The 24106-nt window shown below is 42.1% G+C and overlaps 1 protein-coding gene across 1 annotated transcript in view; it reads left to right on the top strand.

The window, feature by feature from the left end:
• Positions 1-1966: 1966 nt before the first annotated feature.
• The window catches only part of LOC143765197 (BPI fold-containing family C protein-like), a 60185-nt gene continuing 38045 nt past the window's right edge, over positions 1967-24106 (top strand). The window contains exons 1-2 of the mRNA XM_077251633.1: positions 1967-2079; positions 18325-18446. Of these exons, the coding sequence (XP_077107748.1) occupies positions 18338-18446 (109 nt within the window). The 5' untranslated portion in view covers positions 1967-2079; positions 18325-18337. The remainder of the gene's footprint in view (positions 2080-18324; positions 18447-24106) is intronic.

Raw genomic sequence — 24106 nt, 5'->3', positions numbered from 1 at the left:
GCTTAACTTTAAATCTGCAAAGATTTTTATGCAATGTAGATATAGATTCTATGTCCATAGAAACAAAAATAGTAAGCTGACCTCTCATCTACTTAAAAAAACAGAAAGAAAATACATTTATAAAATATATCTACAAAAACCCCAATATGAAGGTCGACAGGTCCGAAGATATTGCAGAGGCGTTCAGATGTTATTATGAATCTCTCTATAACTTAGAACCACCCGACCCTATGAAAGACCAGTTAACCGCAATAGACAGGATCCAAGAATTCCTGGCCTCGCTTTCCCTCCCAAAAATCCAAACCAAAGACCATGCGGCTCTTCTGTCTCAAATCACCCCCCAAGAAATTAGTGATACGTTACAGAATATGGCAATTAACAAGACTCCAGGCCCAGATGGCTTCCCCATGACCTATTATAAAAAATTCTCGGATCTACTCCCGCACTTGGCCTCTTTATTTAACTCTTTCCTTGCAGGAAACCCCCCCAGCCAAACAGACCTTAGAGGCACACATTTCTGTTATCCCTAAGGACGGGAAAGATGGCAGCCTATGTGGCAATTATCGCCCCATCTCTTTGCTAAACTCTGACCTAAAACTCTGGGCAAAAATCCTTGCATCCAGGATCAACACTGTTCTAGAATCCTTAATCCACCCCGATCAAGTGGGTTTTGTTAGGTGAAGGGAAGGTAAGGATAATGCCACAAAAATCCTCTTAGCCATTTCACATGCCAGGCGTTCCAGCATCCCGTTGGCTTTGCTTTCAACCGATGCTGAGAAGGCATTCGACAGAGTCAGCTGGCATTATATGGTCTGCACCTTACGGAAGTTTGACTTCCCCCAACCTCTTATTGATGCCATTATGACGCTGTATTCACTCCCAACTGCTAGAGTTAGAGTAAACGGGTTGCTTTCGGACTCCTTTGGGATTGGAAATGGAACTAGGCAGGGCTGCCCTCTCTCCCCCACCCTTTTTGTATTAGTTATGGAGACTCTAGTACAGAAAATAAGGCAGGAGGAGTCGATCAGGGGTCTAATAGTTGATCAAACAGAATTCAAGACGGCTGCTTTTGCAGATGACCTCCTGATTCTGATCTCAAACCCAAAGATAGCTTTTCCTACTCTACTGAAACTACTTGACGATTTTGGAGTCATCTCTAACTTTAAAGTCAATATGCACAAATCAGAAGTTCTGAACATCTCATTATCAGATAGTGTAGTCTCAGAACTTAAAAAGCTTACCCCCTTTAAATGGCTCACTGAAAAACTGAAATATTTAGGCGTCTTCCTTACTGCAGACCCCTCTACCCTTTTTAAACATAATTTCGTGCCTCTCATAGACAATATACAAAATCTTCTTAAATCATATGATGTGCCATATCTTTCGTGTATTGGTAGGATTAACATATTTAAATCCTACATACTGCCAAAAATGTTCTACCATATGAACATGATACCCATCCCTCTCCCCACATCCTTCTTCGTTTCAGCTAATAGAATAGCCAATGGTTTTGTGTGGAGGGGTAGAAGAGCCAGACTCCCCTTTAAAATCCTCTCTCTTCCAAGAAAGAAGGGCGGCCTGGGACTTCCTAGTCTCAAGACCTACTATCAGGCAATACACTTGGCTCGATGGATAAATCTGACTAAATTTGTAACTGACCAAAAAACTCCTAACCTAGAACTTATACTCTAATACTCGGAGACCACCCGAGCAACAAATATACTCGCTCATCACTAGTTATGATCAATTTTTTAAACAGACTGAATCCTTCTGTAGAAACGAATTACAAAAGTCAAGTAATTAAAAACAGCTAAGTATGGCCTGAAATGAAGACTGTGAAACTAAAATCAAGTATTTGATTTGCATTACCTCCTATAGATTTATAACACTGTTAGAAATATGAAAGTAATGTCTCATGCATCTAACTCCTCCCTATTCACACACCCAAAAATAAAGAAGAAGAACCAGATCAGTCATTGCAATGATCATTTATTAGCTTTCTGACTGTGAGCTTCACAAATGAGAAGCAGATGATACTGCAGTGAAGAACATCTGAGTTTTCTTGCAGATCGCACAGAGGTATGTACCCAGATGTAGACATTTACATTTGATTGTCTTCTAGAGGAACGTAGTCAAAGAGAGTAAGATTGTAGATTTGAGAAAGGGCAATAATAAACATGAAATTAGTTAATAATCACTAGGCAGATATGACATGGAATAGTAACAACAGAAGAAAACAGAGGCAGGAAACAAAAAGAATGGGCGAATTACATTACTTTTCTTTATAAAACTAATCTTCAAAATGAGACCACATCAGTAAGGTTCATACGAATTTCAAATCTGAAATCCTTTTAACCCCTTCATGCCACAGCCTATTTTCTTTTTTTTTTGTTTTTTCCTCCCTTTCTTGTAAGAGGCATTGTTTTTTTTAAATTCTGTCCACATCTGAGGACTTGTTTTTTTTATGGGAAACGTTAATTCATTGTGTAATGTAATGCACTGGAAAGCATGAAAAAAAAATTCTAAAAAGTGCGTTGAAATTGAAAAAAATGTGCAATTCCACAACTGTTGTTGTTTTTGTTTTATTTACAATGTTTAATATACGGTAAATCTGACCTGGCAATATGATTCTCCAGTTCAATACGAGTACGCAGACAACAAACATGTATATTTTCTTTTTATTTAAGTAGGAAAAAAAAGTACGATGTTTGTAAAAAAAAAAACCCTTTTGCTTGTGTTTCCATTTTCCGAGACTCATAATATTTCCAATTTTAAGGATATAAGGCTGTGTGAGGGCTTATTTTTTTGCTCCCTGCCCTGAAATTTTTACTGATACCATTTTGGGGTAGAGGCAATGTTTTGATCGCCTTTTATTGCAATGTTGCAGCATCCACAAAAACATAATTCTGGCATTTTTTCTTTTTTCTCGTTACACCATTTACCAATCGGATAAATTTATTAAATATATTGATACATCGGACTCTTCCGAATGCAGAAATAGCAAATATGTGTATTTCTATTATTGTTTTATTTTTAATGGGACAAAACATTTGAACATTTGCATTTTTCTTCATTTTTTATTTTTTTTTTAAACTTTTTTTGCACGTTTTACTATATAAAATAGAACATATAACAAACAATGCATATAACATCTAACATCTATATACATACAATACACATAACAAATATCTATTTATGGTATGTATTATATTACCGTAATTAAAGAAATAAATAAAATGATTCAGGGGAAGGGATTTTAAAATGCATGATGAAGTACTGACATATTTGTATCTGTCAAATTAATAACCTAGAATGTCCCAATGTGTAAACATGTTGATAAAGTGACTAGTGCTGACATTTTATAATAAAATATGACTAAATAAAAAAACAGAAAATATAATAAATAAAAAATCAAGTAGCCATGATAATCAGTGATCAAATAAAACCCAGTGTTATGAAGTAAACTGACGTGCTACACCCAGGATTATGAAAGTAATAAAATTCACAGCAGTAGACATGATAAACCCCAAAACCAGGGAAAGACATACATTGCATAAATAGGCATACGAAAAAAGTCAGTACATCAAGACCGGTACAAATCTCACACCAGGAGTGTGCTCAAAGCACGTTTCACCTCCTGGTATTAGAGCTAATTGGCATTATTTCTGCTTCTATTTATACCTTGGACAAATTTGGAGCTTTATTCAAAGCAGAAAGCTTTTAAGAATTGTGAAACAACAAATGGCAGTTTGTAGAAGGAACACTAGCGGCCGTCCCAATGAGGAGGAAATAAGTGCGCAGGTCCCCGCAGCTCCAGCTGGATACCCCACAACGGGGGAGAAAGACTTGCAACAGGATAAGAATAGCCGGTCTCAGGAGCGCAGAAGGAGAACACAGACACCAGTTAGGGTAAAATCACAACGCGTTTCAACGGCGTGCGCCATAATAGCCACCTGAAGAAGACGGCGCACGCCGTTGAAACGCATTGTGGTTTTACCCTAACTGGTGTCTGTGTTCTCCTTCTGCGCTCCTGAGACCGGCTATTCTGTTCCTGTTGCAAGCTTTTAAGAATTGACATATTGCATTTTTAAAATCAATAATAGCAGTAATTTTAACTTTTTTAGTGTCAACATATTCTGCAGAACTTTTAGGGAACTTGTACAGACAATAAAGACATTACAGAATAACACATGACTCAGATACCAAAAGGAGAGAGGGTCCAGTTTTCAAGCTTACAATCTATGAGGAAATAGGGAAGGTACCAAAGGTAAATGAAACAATGTGCTTATCTTGTAATGGTCCAGCCTTAATATACTAACTAGGGTATGCACATAACGCGGCATGAACCGGTATAGGCATCGGTGGTGTATTAGTTGGAAAGGAATATGATCCTGGCTGCTGCATTTAGGATGGATTGGAAAGGGAAGAGTTTAGTAAGAGGGAGACCAATTAATAGACAGTTGCAATAGTCCAGACAAGAATGAATAAGAGTTACAGCAAGAGATTTTGCCGAGTCAAAGGTATTTCTACATTTGCAAAACTTTCTACATTTCAGTTTTTTTTCAGTGAAGATGGGGTGCAGAGTGTACATTAATGAGAAAAAAATTGAACTTTTTTGAATTTACGAAAAGGCTGCAATGAAACAAAGAGTGAAAACATTTAGAGGGGTCTAAATACTTTCTGTACCCACTGTATATTTCTATAAGTGTGGAAAGTGGGGGTGTCCTGAGAGGGTTTGACAGTTCTTGACAGAGAATGAGAAGGTTGTGGTCAGAGAAGGGAATAGGAGAGTTAGTAAAGTCATACACAGAGCAGAGTCGGAAGAAGACTAGGTCCAGCGTATTTCCGTCTTCATGTGTAGGAGAATTAGTAAGCTGCGAAAGGCCAAAGGAGGAAGTTATCGATAAAATGTGGGAGTCAAATGGGAAAAGGGGATCACCAATGGAGATGTTAAAGTCCCCCATAGTAAGAGTGGGGATGTCACAGGATAGAAAGTTTGGAAGACAGGTGGCAAAGTGATCCAGGGACTGATAGAAGGGGCCATGGAGGATGATACACAACTGCCACTCACAAGGAGAAAGGTTGGTAGAGTCTGGGAAGATTGTTGTGATTCGGTTCGTGGGCTCCCCCGGTGGTCTCTTGTGGTACTGGTGTCCTGCAAGCTTTGCCTTCTCAGTTCACCTGTTCCTATCAGGATGTGGGAGTATCCTATTTAACCTTGCTCCTCAGTCATTCTAATGCTGGCCATCAATGTATCCAGAGTGATTCTGTTGCATGTTCCTGCTCCCAGTTTTCTGCTCAGCTAAGTTGGACACTTTAGTCCTTAAGTCTATTTTTGTATGTTTTGTCCAGTTTGCACTTATGTGAATCTCTGCAGCTGGAAGCTCTTGTTGGGCTGAAATTACCACTCCAGTGGCATGAGTTGTCACATGAGTTAAGGTAATTTCAGGATGGTGTTTTGAAGGGTTTTTCAGCTGACCGCGAAGTCCTCTGTTGTATCTTTCTGCTATTTAGTTAGCGGGCCTCTCTGTGCTAAATCTGCTTTCATACTACGTGTGTCTTTTCATCTGCTCTCACCGTTATTATATGTGGGGGGCTGCTATCTCCTGTGGGGACATTCTCTGGAGGCAAGCCAGGACTGTATTTTCTTCTACATGGGGTAGTTAGTTCTCCGGCTGGCGCGCGGCATCTAGAGACAATGCAGGAATGCCCCCTGGCTACTTCTAGTGTGGTGTGTAGGTTTAGCATCGCGGTCAGCTCTAGTTTCCATCACCCGAGAGCTTGTCCGTTTATTCTATGCTTCTGATGTTTCCTTGCCATTGGAAACCATAACAGTATGGCCAGCCCAAATGTTTAATCTATAGGCTGAAGCAGGAGAGAAAAGGAACTGTGTGAAACCTTTTTTTTTTTTTTTTTTTTCCTTCCTCTGAAGTTGCACTCCAGCTCTAATTGCAGTCTCCTGTGTTCCTCTCCTCTTAACCCCTGAATGGCTCAGACTTTATCTGTTGAAATATGGATCCCCAGAGTCTGGCTACCAATTTGAATAATCTTGCCTCTAAAGTTCAGAATATACAAGATTTTTTGTTACATGCTCCTCGGTCTGAACCTAAAATTCCTATACCGGAGTTTTTTTCTGGAGATCGATCTTGTTTTCTAAATTTTAAATACAATTGTAAATTGTTTCTTTCGCTGAGATCTCATTCTGCTGGAGATCCTGCCCAGCAAGTAAAAATTGTTATTTCTTTACTGCGGGGTGACCCCCAAAATTGGGCATTTTCATTGGCACCAGGGGATCCTGCGTTGCTCAATGTGGATGAGTTTTTTCTGGCTTTGGGGTTGCTTTATGAGGAACCAAATTTGGAGATTCAGGCTGAGAAAGCCCTAATAGCCCTCTCTCAGGGGCAAGATGAAGCCGAAATATATTGCCAAAAATTTCGAAAATGGTCTGTGCTTACTCAGTGGAATGAGTGCGCTCTGGCGGCAATTTTCAGAGAAGGTCTCTCTGATGCTGTAAAAGACGTCATGGTGGGGTTTCCTGCGCCTACTGGTCTGAATGAGTCCATGACAATGGCAATTCAGATTGATCGGCGTTTACGGGAACGCAAACCTGTGCACCAGTTGGCGGTGTCTTCTGAAGAGGCACCACAGAGTATGCAATGTGATAGCTTTCTGTCCAGAAGCGAACGACAGATTTATAGGCGCAAAAATCATTTGTGCTTCTATTGTGGAAATTCTACTCATGTTATATCAGCATGCTCTAAACGAATAAAGAAAGTTGATAAATCCTCTGCTATTGGCACTTTGCAGTCCAAGTTTATTTTGTCTGTAACTCTAATTTGTTCGTTATCTTCTATTGTTGCGGATGCGTATGTGGATTCTGGCGCCGCTTTGAGTCTTATGGATTGGTCCTTTGCCAGGCGCTGTGGGTTTGATCTAGAGCCTCTGGAAGTTCCTATACCTTTAAAGGGTATTGATTCTACACCATTTGCCAGTAATAAACCACAATACTGGACACAAGTGACTATGCGTATGACTCCAGACCATCAAGAGGTGATTCGCTTCCTTGTACTGTATAATCTACATGATGTGTTGGTGCTGGGATTGCCATGGTTGCAAACTCATAACCCAGTCCTTGACTGGAAAACAATGTCTGTACTAAGCTGGGGATGTCAGGGAAATCATGGGGACACATCTTTGGTCTCCATTGCTTCATCTATTCCCTCTGAAATTCCTGAGTTTTTGTCTGATTATCGTGAGGTTTTTGAGGAATCTACTCTTAATTCTCTTCCTCCTCACAGAGATTGCGATTGCGCCATAGATTTGATCCCTGGCAGTAAATTTCCTAAGGGTCGTCTATTCAATCTGTCTGTACCTGAACATGCTGCCATGCGAGAGTATATTAGGGAGTCCTTGGAAAAGGGACATATTCGTCCTTCTTTGTCTCCTCTTGGAGCGGGGTTCTTTTTCGCAGCTAAAAGTGATGGTTCTTTGAGACCTTGTATTGATTATAGACTCTTGAATAAGATCACAGTCAAGTATCAGTATCCTTTGCCATTGCTGACAGATTTATTTGCTCGCATTGAGGGGGCGATGTTATGGTTCTCAATGGCAAGAGAACATAGCCCAGCAAACATAAGTACTAGCTCTTGGAAGGATGGAAACTAAACTGACCATGAACTAAACCTGCCGCACAACTAACAGTAGCCGGGTAGCGTAGCCTACGTTTTTTATCCCTAGACGCCCAGCGCCGGCCGGAGGACTAACTAATCCTGGCAGAGGAAAATATAGTCCTGGCTCACCTCTAGAGAAATTTCCCCGATAGGCAGACAGAGGCCCCCACATATATTGGCGGTGATTTTAGATGAAATGACAAACGTAGTATGAAAATAGGTTTAGCAAAATTGAGGTCCGCTTACTAGATAGCAGGAAGACAGAAAGGGCACTTTCATGGTCAGCTGAAAACCCTATCAAAATACCATCCTGAAATTACTTTAAGACTCTAGTATTAACTCATAACATCAGAGTGGCAATTTCAGATCACAAGAGCTTTCCAGACACAGAAACGAAACTACAGCTGTGAACTAGAACAAAATGCAAAAACAAACGAGGACTAAAGTCCAACTTAGCTGGGAGTTGTCTAGCAGCAGGAACATGCACAGAAAGGCTTCTGATTACAATGTTGACCGGCATGGAAGTGACAGAGGAGCAAGGTTAAATAGCGACTCCGACATCCTGATGGGAACAGGTGAACAGAGGAGATGATGCACACAAGTTAAATTCCACCAGTGGCCACCGGGGGAGCCCAAAATCCAATTTCACAACAGTACCCCCCCTCAAGGAGGGGGCACCGAACCCCCACCAGAACCACCAGGGCGATCAGGATGAGCCCTATGAAATGCACGGACCAGATCGGAGGCATGAACATCAGAGGCAGTCACCCAAGAATTATCCTCCTGACCGTATCCCTTCCATTTGACCAGATACTGGAGTTTCCGTCTGGAAACACGGGAGTCCAAGATTTTTTCCACAACGTACTCCAACTCGCCCTCAACCAACACCGGAGCAGGAGGCTCAACGGAAGGCACAACCGGTACCTCATACCTGCGCAATAATGACCGATGAAAAACATTATGAATAGAAAAAGATGCAGGGAGGTCCAAACGGAAGGACACAGGGTTAAGAATCTCCAATATCTTGTACGGGCCGATGAACCGAGGCTTAAACTTAGGAGAAGAAACCCTCATAGGGACAAAACGAGAAGACAACCACACCAAGTCCCCGACACAAAGCCGAGGACCAACCCGACGCCGGCGGTTGGCAAAAAGCTGAGTCTTCTCCTGGGACAACTTCAAATTGTCCACCACCTGCCCCCAAATCTGATGCAACCTCTCCACCACAGCATCCACTCCAGGACAATCCGAAGATTCCACCTGACCGGAGGAAAATCGAGGATGAAACCCCGAATTACAGAAAAAAGGAGACACCAAGGTGGCAGAGCTGGCCCGATTATTGAGGGCAAACTCCGCTAAAGGCAAAAAAGCAACCCAATCATCCTGATCTGCAGACACAAAACACCTCAAATATGTCTCCAAGGTCTGATTCGTCCGCTCGGTCTGGCCATTAGTCTGAGGATGGAAAGCAGACGAGAAAGACAAATCTATGCCCATCCTAGCACAGAATGCTCGCCAAAATCTAGACACGAATTGGGTTCCTCTGTCAGAAACGATATTCTCCGGAATACCATGCAAACGGACCACATTTTGAAAAAACAGAGGAACCAACTCGGAAGAAGAAGGCAACTTAGGCAGGGGAACCAAATGGACCATCTTAGAGAAACGGTCACACACCACCCAGATGACAGACATCTTCTGAGAAACAGGAAGATCCGAAATAAAATCCATCGAGATGTGCGTCCAGGGCCTCTTCGGGATAGGCAAGGGCAACAACAATCCACTAGCCCGAGAACAACAAGGCTTGGCCCGAGCACAAACGTCACAAGACTGCACAAAGCCTCGCACATCTCGAGACAGGGAAGGCCACCAGAAGGACCTTGCCACCAAATCCCTGGTACCAAAGATTCCAGGATGACCTGTCAAGGCAGAAGAATGAACCTCAGAAATGACTTTACTGGTCCAATCATCAGGAACAAACAGTCTACCAGGTGGGCAACGATCAGGTCTATCCGCCTGAAACTCCTGCAAGGCCCGCCGCAGGTCTGGAGAAACGGCAGACAATATCACTCCATCCTTAAGGATACCTGTAGGTTCAGAGTTACCAGGGGAGTCAGGCTCAAAACTCCTAGAAAGGGCATCCGCCTTAACATTCTTAGAACCCGGCAGGTAGGACACCACAAAATTAAACCGAGAGAAAAACAACGACCAGCGCGCCTGTCTAGGATTCAGGCGTCTGGCGGACTCAAGATAAATTAGATTTTTGTGGTCAGTCAATACCACCACCTGATGTCTAGCCCCCTCAAGCCAATAACGCCACTCCTCAAAAGCCCACTTCATGGCCAAAAGCTCCCGATTCCCAACATCATAATTCCGCTCGGCGGGCGAAAATTTACGCGAGAAAAAGGCACAAGGTCTCATCACGGAACAATCGGAACTTCTCTGCGACAAAACTGCCCCAGCTCCGATTTCAGAAGCGTCGACCTCAACCTGAAAAGGAAGAGCAACATCAGGCTGACGCAACACAGGGGCGGAAGAAAAGCGGCGCTTAAGCTCCCGAAAGGCCTCCACAGCAGCAGGGGACCAATCAGCAACATCAGCACCCTTCTTAGTCAAATCAGTCAATGGTTTAACAACATCAGAAAAAACAGCAATAAATCGACGATAAAAGTTAGCAAAGCCCAAAAATTTCTGAAGACTCTTAAGAGAAGAGGGTTGCGTCCAATCACAAATAGCCTGAACCTTGACAGGATCCATCTCGATGGAAGAGGGGGAAAAAATATATCCCAAAAAGGAAATCTTTTGAACCCCAAAAACGCACTTAGAACCCTTCACACACAAGGAATTAGACCGCAAAACCTGAAAAACCCTCCTGACCTGCTGGACATGAGAGTCCCAGTCATCCGAAAAAATCAAAATATCATCCAGATACACAATCATAAATTTATCCAAATAATCACGGAAAATGTCATGCATAAAGGACTGAAAGACTGAAGGGGCATTTGAAAGACCAAAAGGCATCACCAAATACTCAAAGTGGCCCTCGGGCGTATTAAATGCGGTCTTCCACTCATCCCCCTGCTTAATTCGCACCAAATTATACGCCCCACGGAGATCTATCTTAGAGAACCACTTGGCCCCCTTTATGCGAGCAAACAAATCAGTCAGCAGTGGCAACGGATATTGATATTTAACCGTGATTTTATTCAAAAGCCGATAATCAATACACGGTCTCAAAGAGCCATCTTTCTTAGCCACAAAGAAAAAACCGGCTCCTAAGGGAGATGACGAAGGACGAATATGTCCCTTTTCCAAGGACTCCTTTATATATTCTCGCATAGCAGCATGTTCAGGCACAGACAGATTAAATAAACGACCCTTAGGGTATTTACTACCCGGAATCAAATCTATGGCACAATCGCACTCCCGGTGCGGAGGTAATGAACCAAGCTTAGGTTCTTCAAAAACGTCACGATATTCAGTCAAGAATTCAGGAATCTCAGAGGGAATAGATGATGAAATGGAAACCACAGGTACGTCCCCATGCGTCCCCTTACATCCCCAGCTTAACACAGACATAGCTTTCCAGTCAAGGACTGGGTTATGAGATTGCAGCCATGGCAATCCAAGCACCAACACATCATGTAGGTTATACAGCACAAGAAAGCGAATAATCTCCTGATGATCCGGATTAATCCGCATAGTTACTTGTGTCCAGTATTGTGGTTTATTACTAGCCAATGGGGTGGAGTCAATCCCCTTCAGGGGTATAGGAGTTTCAAGAGGCTCCAAATGATACCCACAGCGTTTGGCAAAGGACCAATCCATAAGACTCAAAGCGGCGCCAGAGTCGACATAGGCATCCGCGGTAATAGATGATAAAGAACAAATCAGGGTCACAGATAGAATAAACTTAGACTGTAAAGTGCCAATTGAAACAGACTTATCAAGCTTCTTAGTACGCTTAGAGCATGCTGATATAACATGAGTTGAATCACCGCAATAGAAGCACAACCCATTTTTTCGTCTTAAATTCTGCCGTTCACTTCTGGACAGAATTCTATCACATTGCATATTCTCTGGCGTCTTCTCAGTAGACACCGCCAAATGGTGCACAGGTTTGCGCTCCCGCAGACGCCTATCGATCTGGATAGCCATTGTCATGGACTCATTCAGACCCGCAGGCACAGGGAACCCCACCATAACATCCTTAATGGCATCAGAGAGACCCTCTCTGAAATTCGCCGCCAGGGCGCACTCATTCCACTGAGTAAGCACAGCCCATTTACGGAATTTCTGGCAGTATATTTCAGCTTCGTCTTGCCCCTGAGATAGGGACATCAAGGCCTTTTCCGCCTGAAGCTCTAACTGAGGTTCCTCATAAAGCAACCCCAAGGCCAGAAAAAACGCATCCACATTGAGCAACGCAGGATCCCCTGGAGCCAATGCAAAAGCCCAATCCTGAGGGTCGCCCCGGAGCAAGGAAATCACAATCCTGACCTGCTGAGCAGGATCTCCAGCAGAGCGAGATTTCAGGGACAAAAACAACTTGCAATTATTTTTGAAATTTTGAAAGCAAGATCTATTCCCCGAGAAAAATTCAGGCAAAGGAATTCTAGGTTCAGATATAGGAACATGAACAACAAAATCTTGTAAATTTTGAACTTTCGTGGTAAGATTATTCAAACCTGCAGCTAAACTCTGAATATCCATTTTAAACAGGTGAACACAGAGCCATTCCAGGATTAGAAGGAGAGAGAGAGAGAGAGAGAAAGGCTGCAATATAGGCAGACTTGCAAGAGATTCAATTACAAGCACACTCAGAACTGAAGGGAAGGGAAAAAAAAAAAAAAAAAAAATCTTCAGCAGACTTCTCTTTTCTCTCCTTTCTCTGTCAATTAATTTAACCCTTTTTGGGGCCGGTCAAACTGTTATGGTTCTCAATGGCAAGAGAACATAGCCCAGCAAACATAAGTACTAGCTCTTGGAAGGATGGAAACTAAACTGACCATGAACTAAACCTGCCGCACAACTAACAGTAGCCGGGTAGCGTAGCCTACGTTTTTTATCCCTAGACGCCCAGCGCCGGCCGGAGGACTAACTAATCCTGGCAGAGGAAAATATAGTCCTGGCTCACCTCTAGAGAAATTTCCCCGATAGGCAGACAGAGGCCCCCACATATATTGGCGGTGATTTTAGATGAAATGACAAACGTAGTATGAAAATAGGTTTAGCAAAATTGAGGTCCGCTTACTAGATAGCAGGAAGACAGAAAGGGCACTTTCATGGTCAGCTGAAAACCCTATCAAAATACCATCCTGAAATTACTTTAAGACTCTAGTATTAACTCATAACATCAGAGTGGCAATTTCAGATCACAAGAGCTTTCCAGACACAGAAACGAAACTACAGCTGTGAACTAGAACAAAATGCAAAAACAAACGAGGACTAAAGTCCAACTTAGCTGGGAGTTGTCTAGCAGCAGGAACATGCACAGAAAGGCTTCTGATTACAATGTTGACCGGCATGGAAGTGACAGAGGAGCAAGGTTAAATAGCGACTCCCACATCCTGATGGGAACAGGTGAACAGAGGAGATGATGCACACAAGTTAAATTCCACCAGTGGCCACCGGGGGAGCCCAAAATCCAATTTCACAACAGGGCGAAGTGGTTCTCTAAGATTGATCTTCGCGGTGCGTATAATTTGGTGCGAATTAAGCAGGGGGATGAGTGGAAAACCGCATTTAATACGCCCGAGGGCCATTTTGAGTATTTGGTGATGCCTTTTGGTCTGTCAAATGCCCCTTCGGTCTTTCAGTCTTTTATGCACAATATTTTCCGTGAATATCTGGATAAATTTATGATTGTGTATTTGGACGATATCTTGATTTTTTCGGATGACTGGGAATCTCATGTTCAACAAGTTAGGAGGGTTTTTCAGGTTTTGCGGACCAATTCTCTGTTTGTTAAAGGTTCAAAGTGTGTTTTTGGGGTTCAGAAGATTTCTTTTTTGGGGTACATTTTTTCCCCCTCTTCTATTGAGATGGATCCTGTGAAGGTTCGGGCTATTTGTGACTGGACGCAACCGACTTCTCTTAAGGGCCTTCAGAAATTTTTGGGCTTTGCTAACTTTTATCGTCGATTCATAACTGGTTTTTCTAGCGTTGTCAGGCCTTTGACTGATTTGACTAAAAAGGGTGCTGATGTTGCAGATTGGTCTCCTGCTGCTGTGGAGGCCTTTCGGGAGCTTAAGCGCCGTTTTTCTTCTGCTCCGGTGTTGTGCCAGCCTGATGTTTCTCTTCCTTTTCAGGTGGAAGTTGATGCTTCCGAGATCGGAGCGGGGGCGGTTTTGTCGCAGAAAAGTTCAGATTGTTCAGTGATGAGACCTTGTGCGTTCTTTTCTCGAAAATTTTCGCCCGCCGAGCGAAATTATGACGTCGGTAATCAGGAGCTTTTGGCGATGAAGTGGGCATTCGAGGAGTGGCGTCATTGGCTTGAGGGTGCTTAACATCAGGTGGTGGTCTTGACTGATCACAAAAATTTGATTTATCTTGAGTCGGCCAGACGTCTGAATCCTAGACAGGCGCGCTGGTCGTTGTTTTTCTCCCGGTTTAATTTTGTGGTTTCGTATCTGCCAGGTACTAAGAATGTGAAGGCGGATGCCCTTTCTAGGAGTTTTGAACCTGATTCCCCTGGTGATTCTAAACCTACGGGTATACTTAAAGATGGGGTGATATTGTCTGCTGTCTTCCCAGACCTGCGACGTGCTTTACAAGAGTTTCAGGCGGATCGGCCTGATCGTTGTCCGCCTGGTAGATTGTTTGTGCCGGATGAGTGGACCAATAGAGTCATCTCGGAGGTTCATTCTTCTGCGTTGGCAGGTCATCCGGGAATTTTTGGTACCAGAGATTTGGTGGCTAGGTCCTTCTGGTGGCCTTCCCTGTCTCGGGACGTGCGTACTTTTGTGCAGTCTTGCGATGTTTGTGCTCGGGCCAAGCCTTGTTGTTCTCGGGCTAGTGGGTTGTTGTTGCCCTTGCCTGTTCCTAAGAGGCCTTGGACACACATCTCTATGGATTTTATTTCTGATCTCCCTGTTTCTCAGAAGATGTCCGTCATTTGGGTGGTGTGTGACCGCTTTTCTAAGATGGTTCATTTGGTGCCCTTGCCCAAGCTGCCTTCCTCATCTGAGTTGGTGCCCCTGTTTTTTCAGAATGTGGTTCGGCTGCATGGTATTCCGGAGAATATCGTTTCCGACAGGGGATCCCAGTTTGTGTCCAGATTTTGGCGGGCGTTTTGTGCCAGGATGGGCATTGATTTGTCTTTTTCGTCTGCATTTCATCCCCAGACAAATGGCCAGACGGAACGTACTAATCAGACCTTGGAGACTTATTTGAGGTGTTTCGTGTCTGCTGATCAGGATGACTGGGTCTCCTTTTTGCCGTTGGCTGAGTTTGCCCTTAATAATCGGGCCAGTTCTGCCACTTTGGTCTCCCCTTTCTTTTGCAATTCAGGGTTCCATCCTCGTTTTTCATCTGGTCAGGTGGAGTCTTCGGATTGTCCTGGAGTGGATACCATGGTGGATAGGTTGCATCGTATTTGGGGGCAGGTGGTGGACAATTTGGAGTTGTCCCAGGAGAAGACTCAACGTTTTGCTAATCGCCATCGTCGTGTTGGTCCTCGTCTTCGTGTTGGGGACTTGGTGGGGTTGTCCTCCCGTTTTGTCCCTATGAGGGTCTCTTCTCCTAAGTTTAAGCCTCGGTTCATCGGTCCTTATAAGATTTTGGAAATTCTTAACCCTGTGTCTTTTCGTTTGGACCTCCCAGCATCCTTTGCTATCCATAATGTCTTCCATCGGTCATTATTGCGGAGGTATGAGGTACCACTTGTGCCTTCTGTTGAGCCTCCTGCTCCTGTGCTGGTTGAGGGTGAATTGGAGTACGTGGTGGAGAAAATCTTGGACTCCCGTGTTTCCAGACGGAGACTTCAATATCTGGTGAAATGGAAGGGCTACGGTCAAGAGGATAATTCTTGGGTTACAGCTTCTGATGTTCATGCTTCTGATTTGGTCGGTGCCTTTCATAGGGCTCATCCAGATCGCCCTGGTGGTTCTTGTGAGGGTTCGGTGCCCCCTCCTTAAGGGGGGGTACTGTTGTGATTCGGTTCGTGGGCTCCCCCGGTGGTCTCTTGTGGTACTGGTGTCCTGCAAGCTTTGCCTTCTCAGTTCACCTGTTCCTATCAGGATGTGGGAGTATCCTATTTAACCTTGCTCCTCAGTCATTCTAATGCTGGCCATCAATGTATCCAGAGTGATTCTGTTGCATGTTCCTGCTCCCAGTTTTCTGCTCAGCTAAGTTGGACACTTTAGTCCTTAAGTCTATTTTTGTATGTTTTGTCCAGTTTGCACTTATGTGAATCTCTGCAGCTGGAAGCTCTTGTTGGGCTGAAATTACCACTCCAGTGGCATGAGTTGTCACATGAGTTAAGGTAATTTCAGGATGGTGTTTTGAAGGGTTTTTCAGCTGACCGCGAAGTCCTCTGTTGTATCTTTCTGCTATTTAGTTAGCGGGCCTCTCTGTGCTAAATCTGCTTTCATACTACGTGTGTCTTTTCATCTGCTCTCACCGTTATTATATGTGGGGGGCTGCTATCTCCTGTGGGGACATTCTCTGGAGGCAAGCCAGGACTGTGTTTTCTTCTACCAGGGGTAGTTAGTTCTCCGGCTGGCGCGCGGCATCTAGAGACAACGCAGGAATGCCCCCTGGCTACTTCTAGTGTGGTGTGTAGGTTTAGCATCGTGGTCAGCTCTAGTTTCCATCACCCGAGAGCTTGTCCGTTTATTCTATGCTTCTGATGTTTCCTTGCCATTGGAAACCATAACAGAAGATAAAGGAGAGTTCTGGGGGGAATGACCTGAAAAGTACATTCTGTTGAAAGGAGCAGACCAACACTTCCACCTGATCTGTTGTCATGTCTCCGGATATGAGAAAAATGTAGGCCACCATACTAGGGAGAACAGCAGCAGCTGTGGTGTTCGCCTGCTGGATCCAGGTTTCAGTAAGAGCTAGACGGTTAAGGTAATTTGAAAAGAAAAAGTCATGGATGTAGGAGAGTTTGTAATACGCTGATCGTGCATTCCCGAGGGACAATTAAAAAACACAGAAGGCATTTAAGGAATATCAATGAGATTGCCAAGGTTTCTGAGTGGTGCAGGGAAGGAGTTAGTTTTCTTATTAGAAGAAGGGCCAAGGTCAACAGAGATATCTCCTGCAACTATGAAAAGGAGAATAGAAAGAGTGAGCAGATGGTTGAGTCATTTGTGAGAGTGTCTCTTGTGTTGTATGGTGGGAGTAAATGAATGTTGATATTGATAAAGTGTACAGAGTTTTTGGAAGGACGGTAGATGTGAGTATTTGCAGCTGTCAGAACATAAATGGTATGAATACATATCGTGAATACTTTTTGCAATTGAAATAACTGGCAAAAAAGTTTGTGTCTTACCTGTTTCCTGCCCAACTGCCATTTTTAACTGCTCTGGCACTTAGAAAAATGGCACTTCAATAAAATCTGCACAAGTGCTTCGCTTTGGCTATGACCAGATTTATAGGGACTTTGTGCTTAGATTTAACACAAATTTAACTCCTTAACAGTCAATCAACTAACTTAAAACAGCAGGAGACCATAAAATGGATAGACAAATAAACAAGCTTACAGACCAACAAGGATCATGAACTCTTTGACCTGACAGCATCAGGGTACAAACTCAGTAAGCTGAATGAAATATATACCATTAATGGTATATGGCTGGACCTTCAATGTAAATACATCATTGTGAATACACACCTGTACTTTGTTACTCCCCCACCTCAATGTAGATTGTAAGCTCTCTTGTAAGCAGGGTTGTTTTATCTTGCTTTAATCATTATATTATTGTTAACGCCATTACTTATGACTGTTGTGTTTGAAACTGTTTAACTGTAAAGCGCTGCGGAATATGTTGGCGCTATATAAATAAAGATTATTATTATTTATTATTAATGCTTGCTGCACAGTTTGCAATTAGGGTCAAGGCTTTAAATGGGATGAATGAAATATAATGAAATATATATACCATTAATACATGCTGTCCAGATTGAAATGAGGGTTCAGGCTTTAAAAGAGATGAAAGCAATAGATAAATGAAATATATACCTGTATGAAGAGAAGAGAGATAAGTGTTAGATTCATGCCATGTTTGCCATGATCAATAGGGAGCTTATTCACAGTATTGTTTTCCATACAGATTTTGAAGCAGAATCTGCACCAACATGCTCATCAAAAGACTATGTGAACATATCTTATTAGGTCAAACTTCAGAAATTGATGCACATTATTAATGTCATAGAACATAAAAGTAAGCCAATGGAATTTTTGCTGTATTCATGCCACATAGTTTGTGACACTTAGCAATACAACCTGTAAATATATATATATATATATATATATATATATATATATATATATATAATTATATTTATGTTTTATCTGGAATCATAGAAGTCAGTGGAAGGTGGACACCTTCAATCTTCCTTATCATCATGGAGGAGGAAAAATAAAAGCTGATTTAATCTTTTGTATTACATGTTCTATCATTTTGTGTTGCATTTCATTTGCCAGATATTGAACAACAATGATGTGGGTTCCAAGTATCACTTTCCTTCTATTAACCCTGTCCACTATTTGTTATGGAGAAAATCCTGGGGCCAAGATTCTAATTACTGAACAAGGCCTGCAAAAAGGTATCAGTAAATTGATGTACTTAGTAATAAGTTACTTAATATTAACTAACTCTAATAATTTGGGATATATATATATATATATATATATATATATATATATATATATATATATATATATATATACACTGCTCAAAAAAATAAAGGGAACACTTAAACAGCAGAATATAACTCCAAGTAAATCAAACTGTCCACTTAGGAAGCAACACTGTTTGACAATCAATTTCACATGCTGTTGTGCAAATGGAAAAGACAACAGATGGAAATTATTGGCAATCATCAAGACACACTCAATAAAGGAGTGGTTCTGTAGGTGGGGACCACAGACCACATCTCAGTACCTATGCTTTCTGGCTGATGTTTGGTCACATTTGAATGTTGGTTGTGCTTTCACACTCGTGGAAGCATGAGACGGACTCTACAACCCACACGAGTGGCTCAGGTAGTGCAGCTCAACCAGGTTGACACATCAATGTGAGCTGTGGCAAGAAGGTTTGCTGTGTCTGTCAGCGTAGTGTCCAGAGGCTGGAGGCGCTACCAGGAGACAGGCTAGTACAACAGGAGATGTGGTTGGGGCCGTAAGAGGGCAACAACCCAGCAGCAGGACCGCTACCTCACCCTTTGTGCAAGGAGGAACAGGAGGAGCACTGCCAGAGCCCTGCAAAATGACCTCCAGCAGGCCACCAATGTGCATGTGTCTGCACAAACAGTTAGAAACCGACTCCATGAGGATGGTCTGAGTGCCCGACGTCCACAGAAGGGGGTAGTGCTCACAGCCCAACACCATGCAGGATGCTTGGCATTTTGCCACAGAACACCAGATTTAGCAAATTCGCCACTGGCTCATTGTGCTCTTCACAGTTGAAAGCAGGTTCACACTGAGCACATGTGACAGACGTGACACAGTCTGGAGACACTGTGGAGAATGATCTGCTGCCTGCAACATCCTTCAGCATGACCGGTTTGGCAGTGGGTCAGTAATAGTGTGGGGTGGAATTTCTTTGCAGGGCCGCACAGCCCTCCATGTGCTCACCAGAGGCAGCCTGACTGCCAGTAGGTACAGAGATGAGATCCTCAGACCCCTTTGTGAGACCATATGCTGGTGCGGTTGGCCCTGGGTTCCTCCTAATGCAGGACAATGCCAGACCTCATGTGGCTGGAGTGTGTCAGCAGTTCCTGCAAGATGAAGGCATTGAAGCTATGGACTGGCCCGCCCATTCCCCAGACCAGAATCCCATTGAACACATCTGGGACATCATGTCTCGCACCATCCACCAATGTCACGTTGCACCACAGACTGACCAGGAGTTGGCGGATGCTTTAGTCCAGGTCTGGGAGGAGATCCCTCAGGAGACAATGCACCGCCTTATCAGGAGCATGCCCAGGCATTGTAGGGATCTCATACAGGCATGTGGAGGCCACACACACTACTGAGCACCATTTCCTTGTCTTGAGGCATTTCCACTGAAGTTGGCTCAGCCTGTAACTTCATTTTTCACTTTGATTTTGAGCATCATTCCAACTCCAGACCTCCTTAGGATATTAGTTGTGATTTACGTTGATCATTTTTAGGTTTTATTGTTCTCAACATATTCCACTATGTAATGAATAAAGATTTACAACTGGAATATTTCATTCAGTGATATCTAGGATGTGGGATTTTAGTGTACCCTTTATTTTTTTGAGCAGTGTATATATATATATATATATATATATATATATATATATATATATATATATATATATATTTCTATGGTTTGATTATCTAATCATTAAAAGGTTAGCTTCCAATTGCCCTGTATTAATTGTATAAGTTTATATGTTTATATGACCAATGTAATATAGTGTAGGTTTCTCCTTTTTGAACTTCCTAACCTGATATAGAAGACACATTTATTTTTAAAAAGATGTTAACGTTACATTTATATCCTATCCACAGTATATAGGACAATTTAATGATGTCTTGGGATCTAGGTGATCCAGAAGAACAAGAACAGAATAAATATTGGACTGCCCCATTATTTATAGGATTTCCAGAAATAGCTGATCTTTTCAGTCAGACAGAACACATATGGGGCCTTTTAAATAGGTCATTAAACCAGCTCTAATCCTACAGCACTGTCATTATGGAGGAATGGGTTGTAAAACGGAGTTGACAGTGCCATGGAATGAGAGCTGTAGATGCAGAGGCCTTTGTAATGTAACACAGTTCTGCTCTACTTCCCTTCCTGGTTGTAATAACCGTACATTAGGGCAGTAAGATCAATTAGGAGAGTTGACCTATTTGTCATTCTTACATTTTCTGGAGGTGTGCTATTTTTTTTTCCTTGTATAATGCCTTCTAATAATTATTGGCCATTGTCATGCAGGGAGAAAAAATCCTGCTAACACCCACTTGATCTTAGCAAAAATTATAATATACACTTTATAATCTAATATCTTTGCTACGGAAATGAAATTTTTTTAAAAATGACATTTCATTCATCTCTGTAACTACTATACCATGATATGGCCAGTTTAACATGTTAAAACTGTTGAAAGATCTTCTTTACGTTGATATATAAAAATGAATAGTATTTATTTGAATCTTATAACATGAAAAAAATATCCGTATTCACCCTTCTGTTGTCATCTTTGTACGTAATTTAGTATCTTCTGAAAATTGATTATCTACATTCTTAATCAAATCTTCACACTTCACAATGTGAAGCTGAATGGCTTTACAACAATTCTGTAGTCTCAGCAGAGACCAGCATCTGGTAAGGAACGCGCATAACCAATAGGTACCTGAATTGTGGTACAGGCTTTAAGTGAAAAAGTTACTAGGTTAGGTTTCAGTCGGTGATCATTTTGCCAAGAGTATTTAATTTGTTTTCATCAAAATGTCAGTGCAATTTACATGAAACGGAGATTAAAAAATTCAGTAATATTTTGCCTTAGGCCGGCGTCACACTAGGCGTAAGTAAATACGGTCCGTTTTTTACTGCCGTAATATGCAGTAATTGTCCCAAAACACTGTTCCATATTCAATGCGAGGATGCACTTTTTACGCACAAATTTTTCCGTGTGTTATCCGTATGGCATCCGTATGGCTTCCATACGGCGATTTTTTTTCTCGCAGGCTTGCAAAATGGACATATCATGGATCCATCGGCTCAAATATTCTTAAAAACATATATACAGTCTATATATATACATATATAAATATATATATATATACTGTATATATATATATATATATATATATATATATATATATCAGTGAGATATATATATATTTATATTTAATTCAGCGCTAGATAGCAGAAAAGCCGGTAATTCAATTGCGGCTTTTCCTATCTCCTTCACAAACCTGACAGGATATGAGACATGGTTTACATACAGTAAACCATCTCATATCCCTTTTTTTATTACATATTCCTCTTTACTAATGTAAGAAGTGTCTTTGTGTCAAATTTGGGGTCTCTAGCTATTAAATTAAAGAGTTAAATCCTGGAAAAAATTGGCGTGGGCTCCCGCGCAATTTTCTCCGCCAGAGTGGGAAAGCCAGTGACTGAGGGCAGATATTAATAGCCTAGAGAGGGACCATGGTTAAAGGACCCCCCTGGCTAAAAACATCTGCCCCCAGCCACCCCAGAAAAGGCACATCTGTAAGATGCGCCTATTCTGGCACTTAGCCTCTCTCTTCCCACTCCCCTGTAGCAATGGGATATGGGGTAATGAAGGGTTAATGTCACCTTGCTATTGTAAGGTGACATTAAGCCAGGTTAATAATGGAGAGGCGTCAATTATGACACCTATCCATTATTAATCCAATAGTACCAAATGGTTAATAAAGCACACACATTATTAAAAAGTATTTTAATGAAATAAAGACACATGGTGTTTTAATATTTTATTATACTCTTAATCCACCTGAAGACCCTTGTCACCTGAAATAAAGTTAAAAAACAAACAAACAACAATATTCCATACCTTCCGTCATTAGTCTTGTCCCACGCTGTAAATCCATCTGAAGGGGTTAAGTCATTTTACACCCAGGAGCTCTGCTAATGCAGATGTGCTCCTGACTGTAAAACTTGGTGAATGAATGGAATGCAGGGGAATGTACTGTAGTTACATTGAGTCGCGGTGCTGCGCCCTCTGCTGGATGAACTCATATGAACTCAAGCATGGGAAAATATTCAGAAAAGTTCCCAGGCTCAAATTCATATGAGTTCATCCAGCAGAGGGCGCATCACCACGACTCGAGGTAACTACAGTACATTCCCCTGCATTCCATTCATTCACCAAATTTTACAGTCAGGAGCACAGCTGCATTAGCAGAGCTCCTGGGTGTAAAATGGTTTAACCCCTTCAGATGGATTTACAGCGTGGGACAAGACTGTAACGACGGAAGGTATGGAACATTGTTGTTTGTTTTTTTTAACTTAATTTCAGGTGACAAGGGTCTTCAGGTGGATTAAAAGTATAATAAAATATTAAAACGTGTCTTCATTTCATTAAAATACTTTTTAATAATGTGTGTAAGTTTTATTAACCATTTTGTACTATTGGATTAATAATGGATAGGTGTCATAATTGACGCCTCTCCATTATTAACCTGGCTTAATGTCACCTTACAATAGCAAGGTGACATTAACCCTTCATTACCCCATATCCCACCGCTACAGGGGAGTGGGAAGAAAGAGGCTAAGTGGCAGAATAGGCGCATCTTACAGATGTGCCTTTTCTGGGGTGGCTGGGGGCAGATGTTTTTAGCCAGGGGGGAGCAATAACCATGGTCCCTCTCTAGGCTATTAATATCTGCCCTCAGTCACTGGCTTTCCCACTCTGGCGGAGAACATTTCGCGGGAGCCAACACCAATTTTTTCCGGGATTTAACCCTTTAATTTAAGAGCTAGAGACCCCAAATTTGACAAAAAAAAATTCTTACATTAGTAAAGAGGAATGTGTAATAAAAGAAGGGATATGAGATGGCTTACTGTATGTAAACCATGTCTAATATGCTGTCAGGTTTGTGAAGGAGATAGGAAAAGCCGGCAACTGAATTACCGGCTTTTCTGCTATCTAGCGCTGAATTAAATATAAATATATATATATATATATATGTGTGTCTCACTGACATATATATATATATATATATATATATATACAAACATATATATATATATATATATATATACACTCACCGGCCACTTTATTAGGTACACCATGCTAGTAACGGGTTGGACCCCTTTTGCCTTCAGAACTGCCTCAATTCTTCGTGGCATAGATTCAACAAGGTGCTGGAAGCATTCCTCAGAGATTTTGGTCCATATTGACATGATGGCATCACACAGTTGCCGCAGATTTGTCGGCTGCACATCCCAAAGATGCTCCATACAAGGCAGGATGGATCCATGCTTTCATGTTGTTTACGCCAAATTCTGACCCTACCATCCGAATGTCGCAGCAGAAATCGAGACTCATCAGACCAAGCAACGTTTTTCCAATCTTCTACTGTCCAATTTCGATGAGCTTGTGCAAATTGTAGCCTCAGTTTCCTGTTCTTAGCTGAAAGGAGTGGTACCCGGTGTGGTCTTCTGCTGCTGTAGCCCATCTGCCTCAAAGTTCGACGCACTGTGCGTTCAGAGATGCTCTTAGGCCTACCTTGGTTGTAA

Source organism: Ranitomeya variabilis, chromosome 4 (assembly GCF_051348905.1).
Source record: "Ranitomeya variabilis isolate aRanVar5 chromosome 4, aRanVar5.hap1, whole genome shotgun sequence".
NCBI lineage: Eukaryota > Metazoa > Chordata > Amphibia > Anura > Dendrobatidae > Ranitomeya > Ranitomeya variabilis.
Note: the sequence above shows the minus strand (reverse complement) of the source record. Positions and strands in the feature narration are given on the sequence as shown.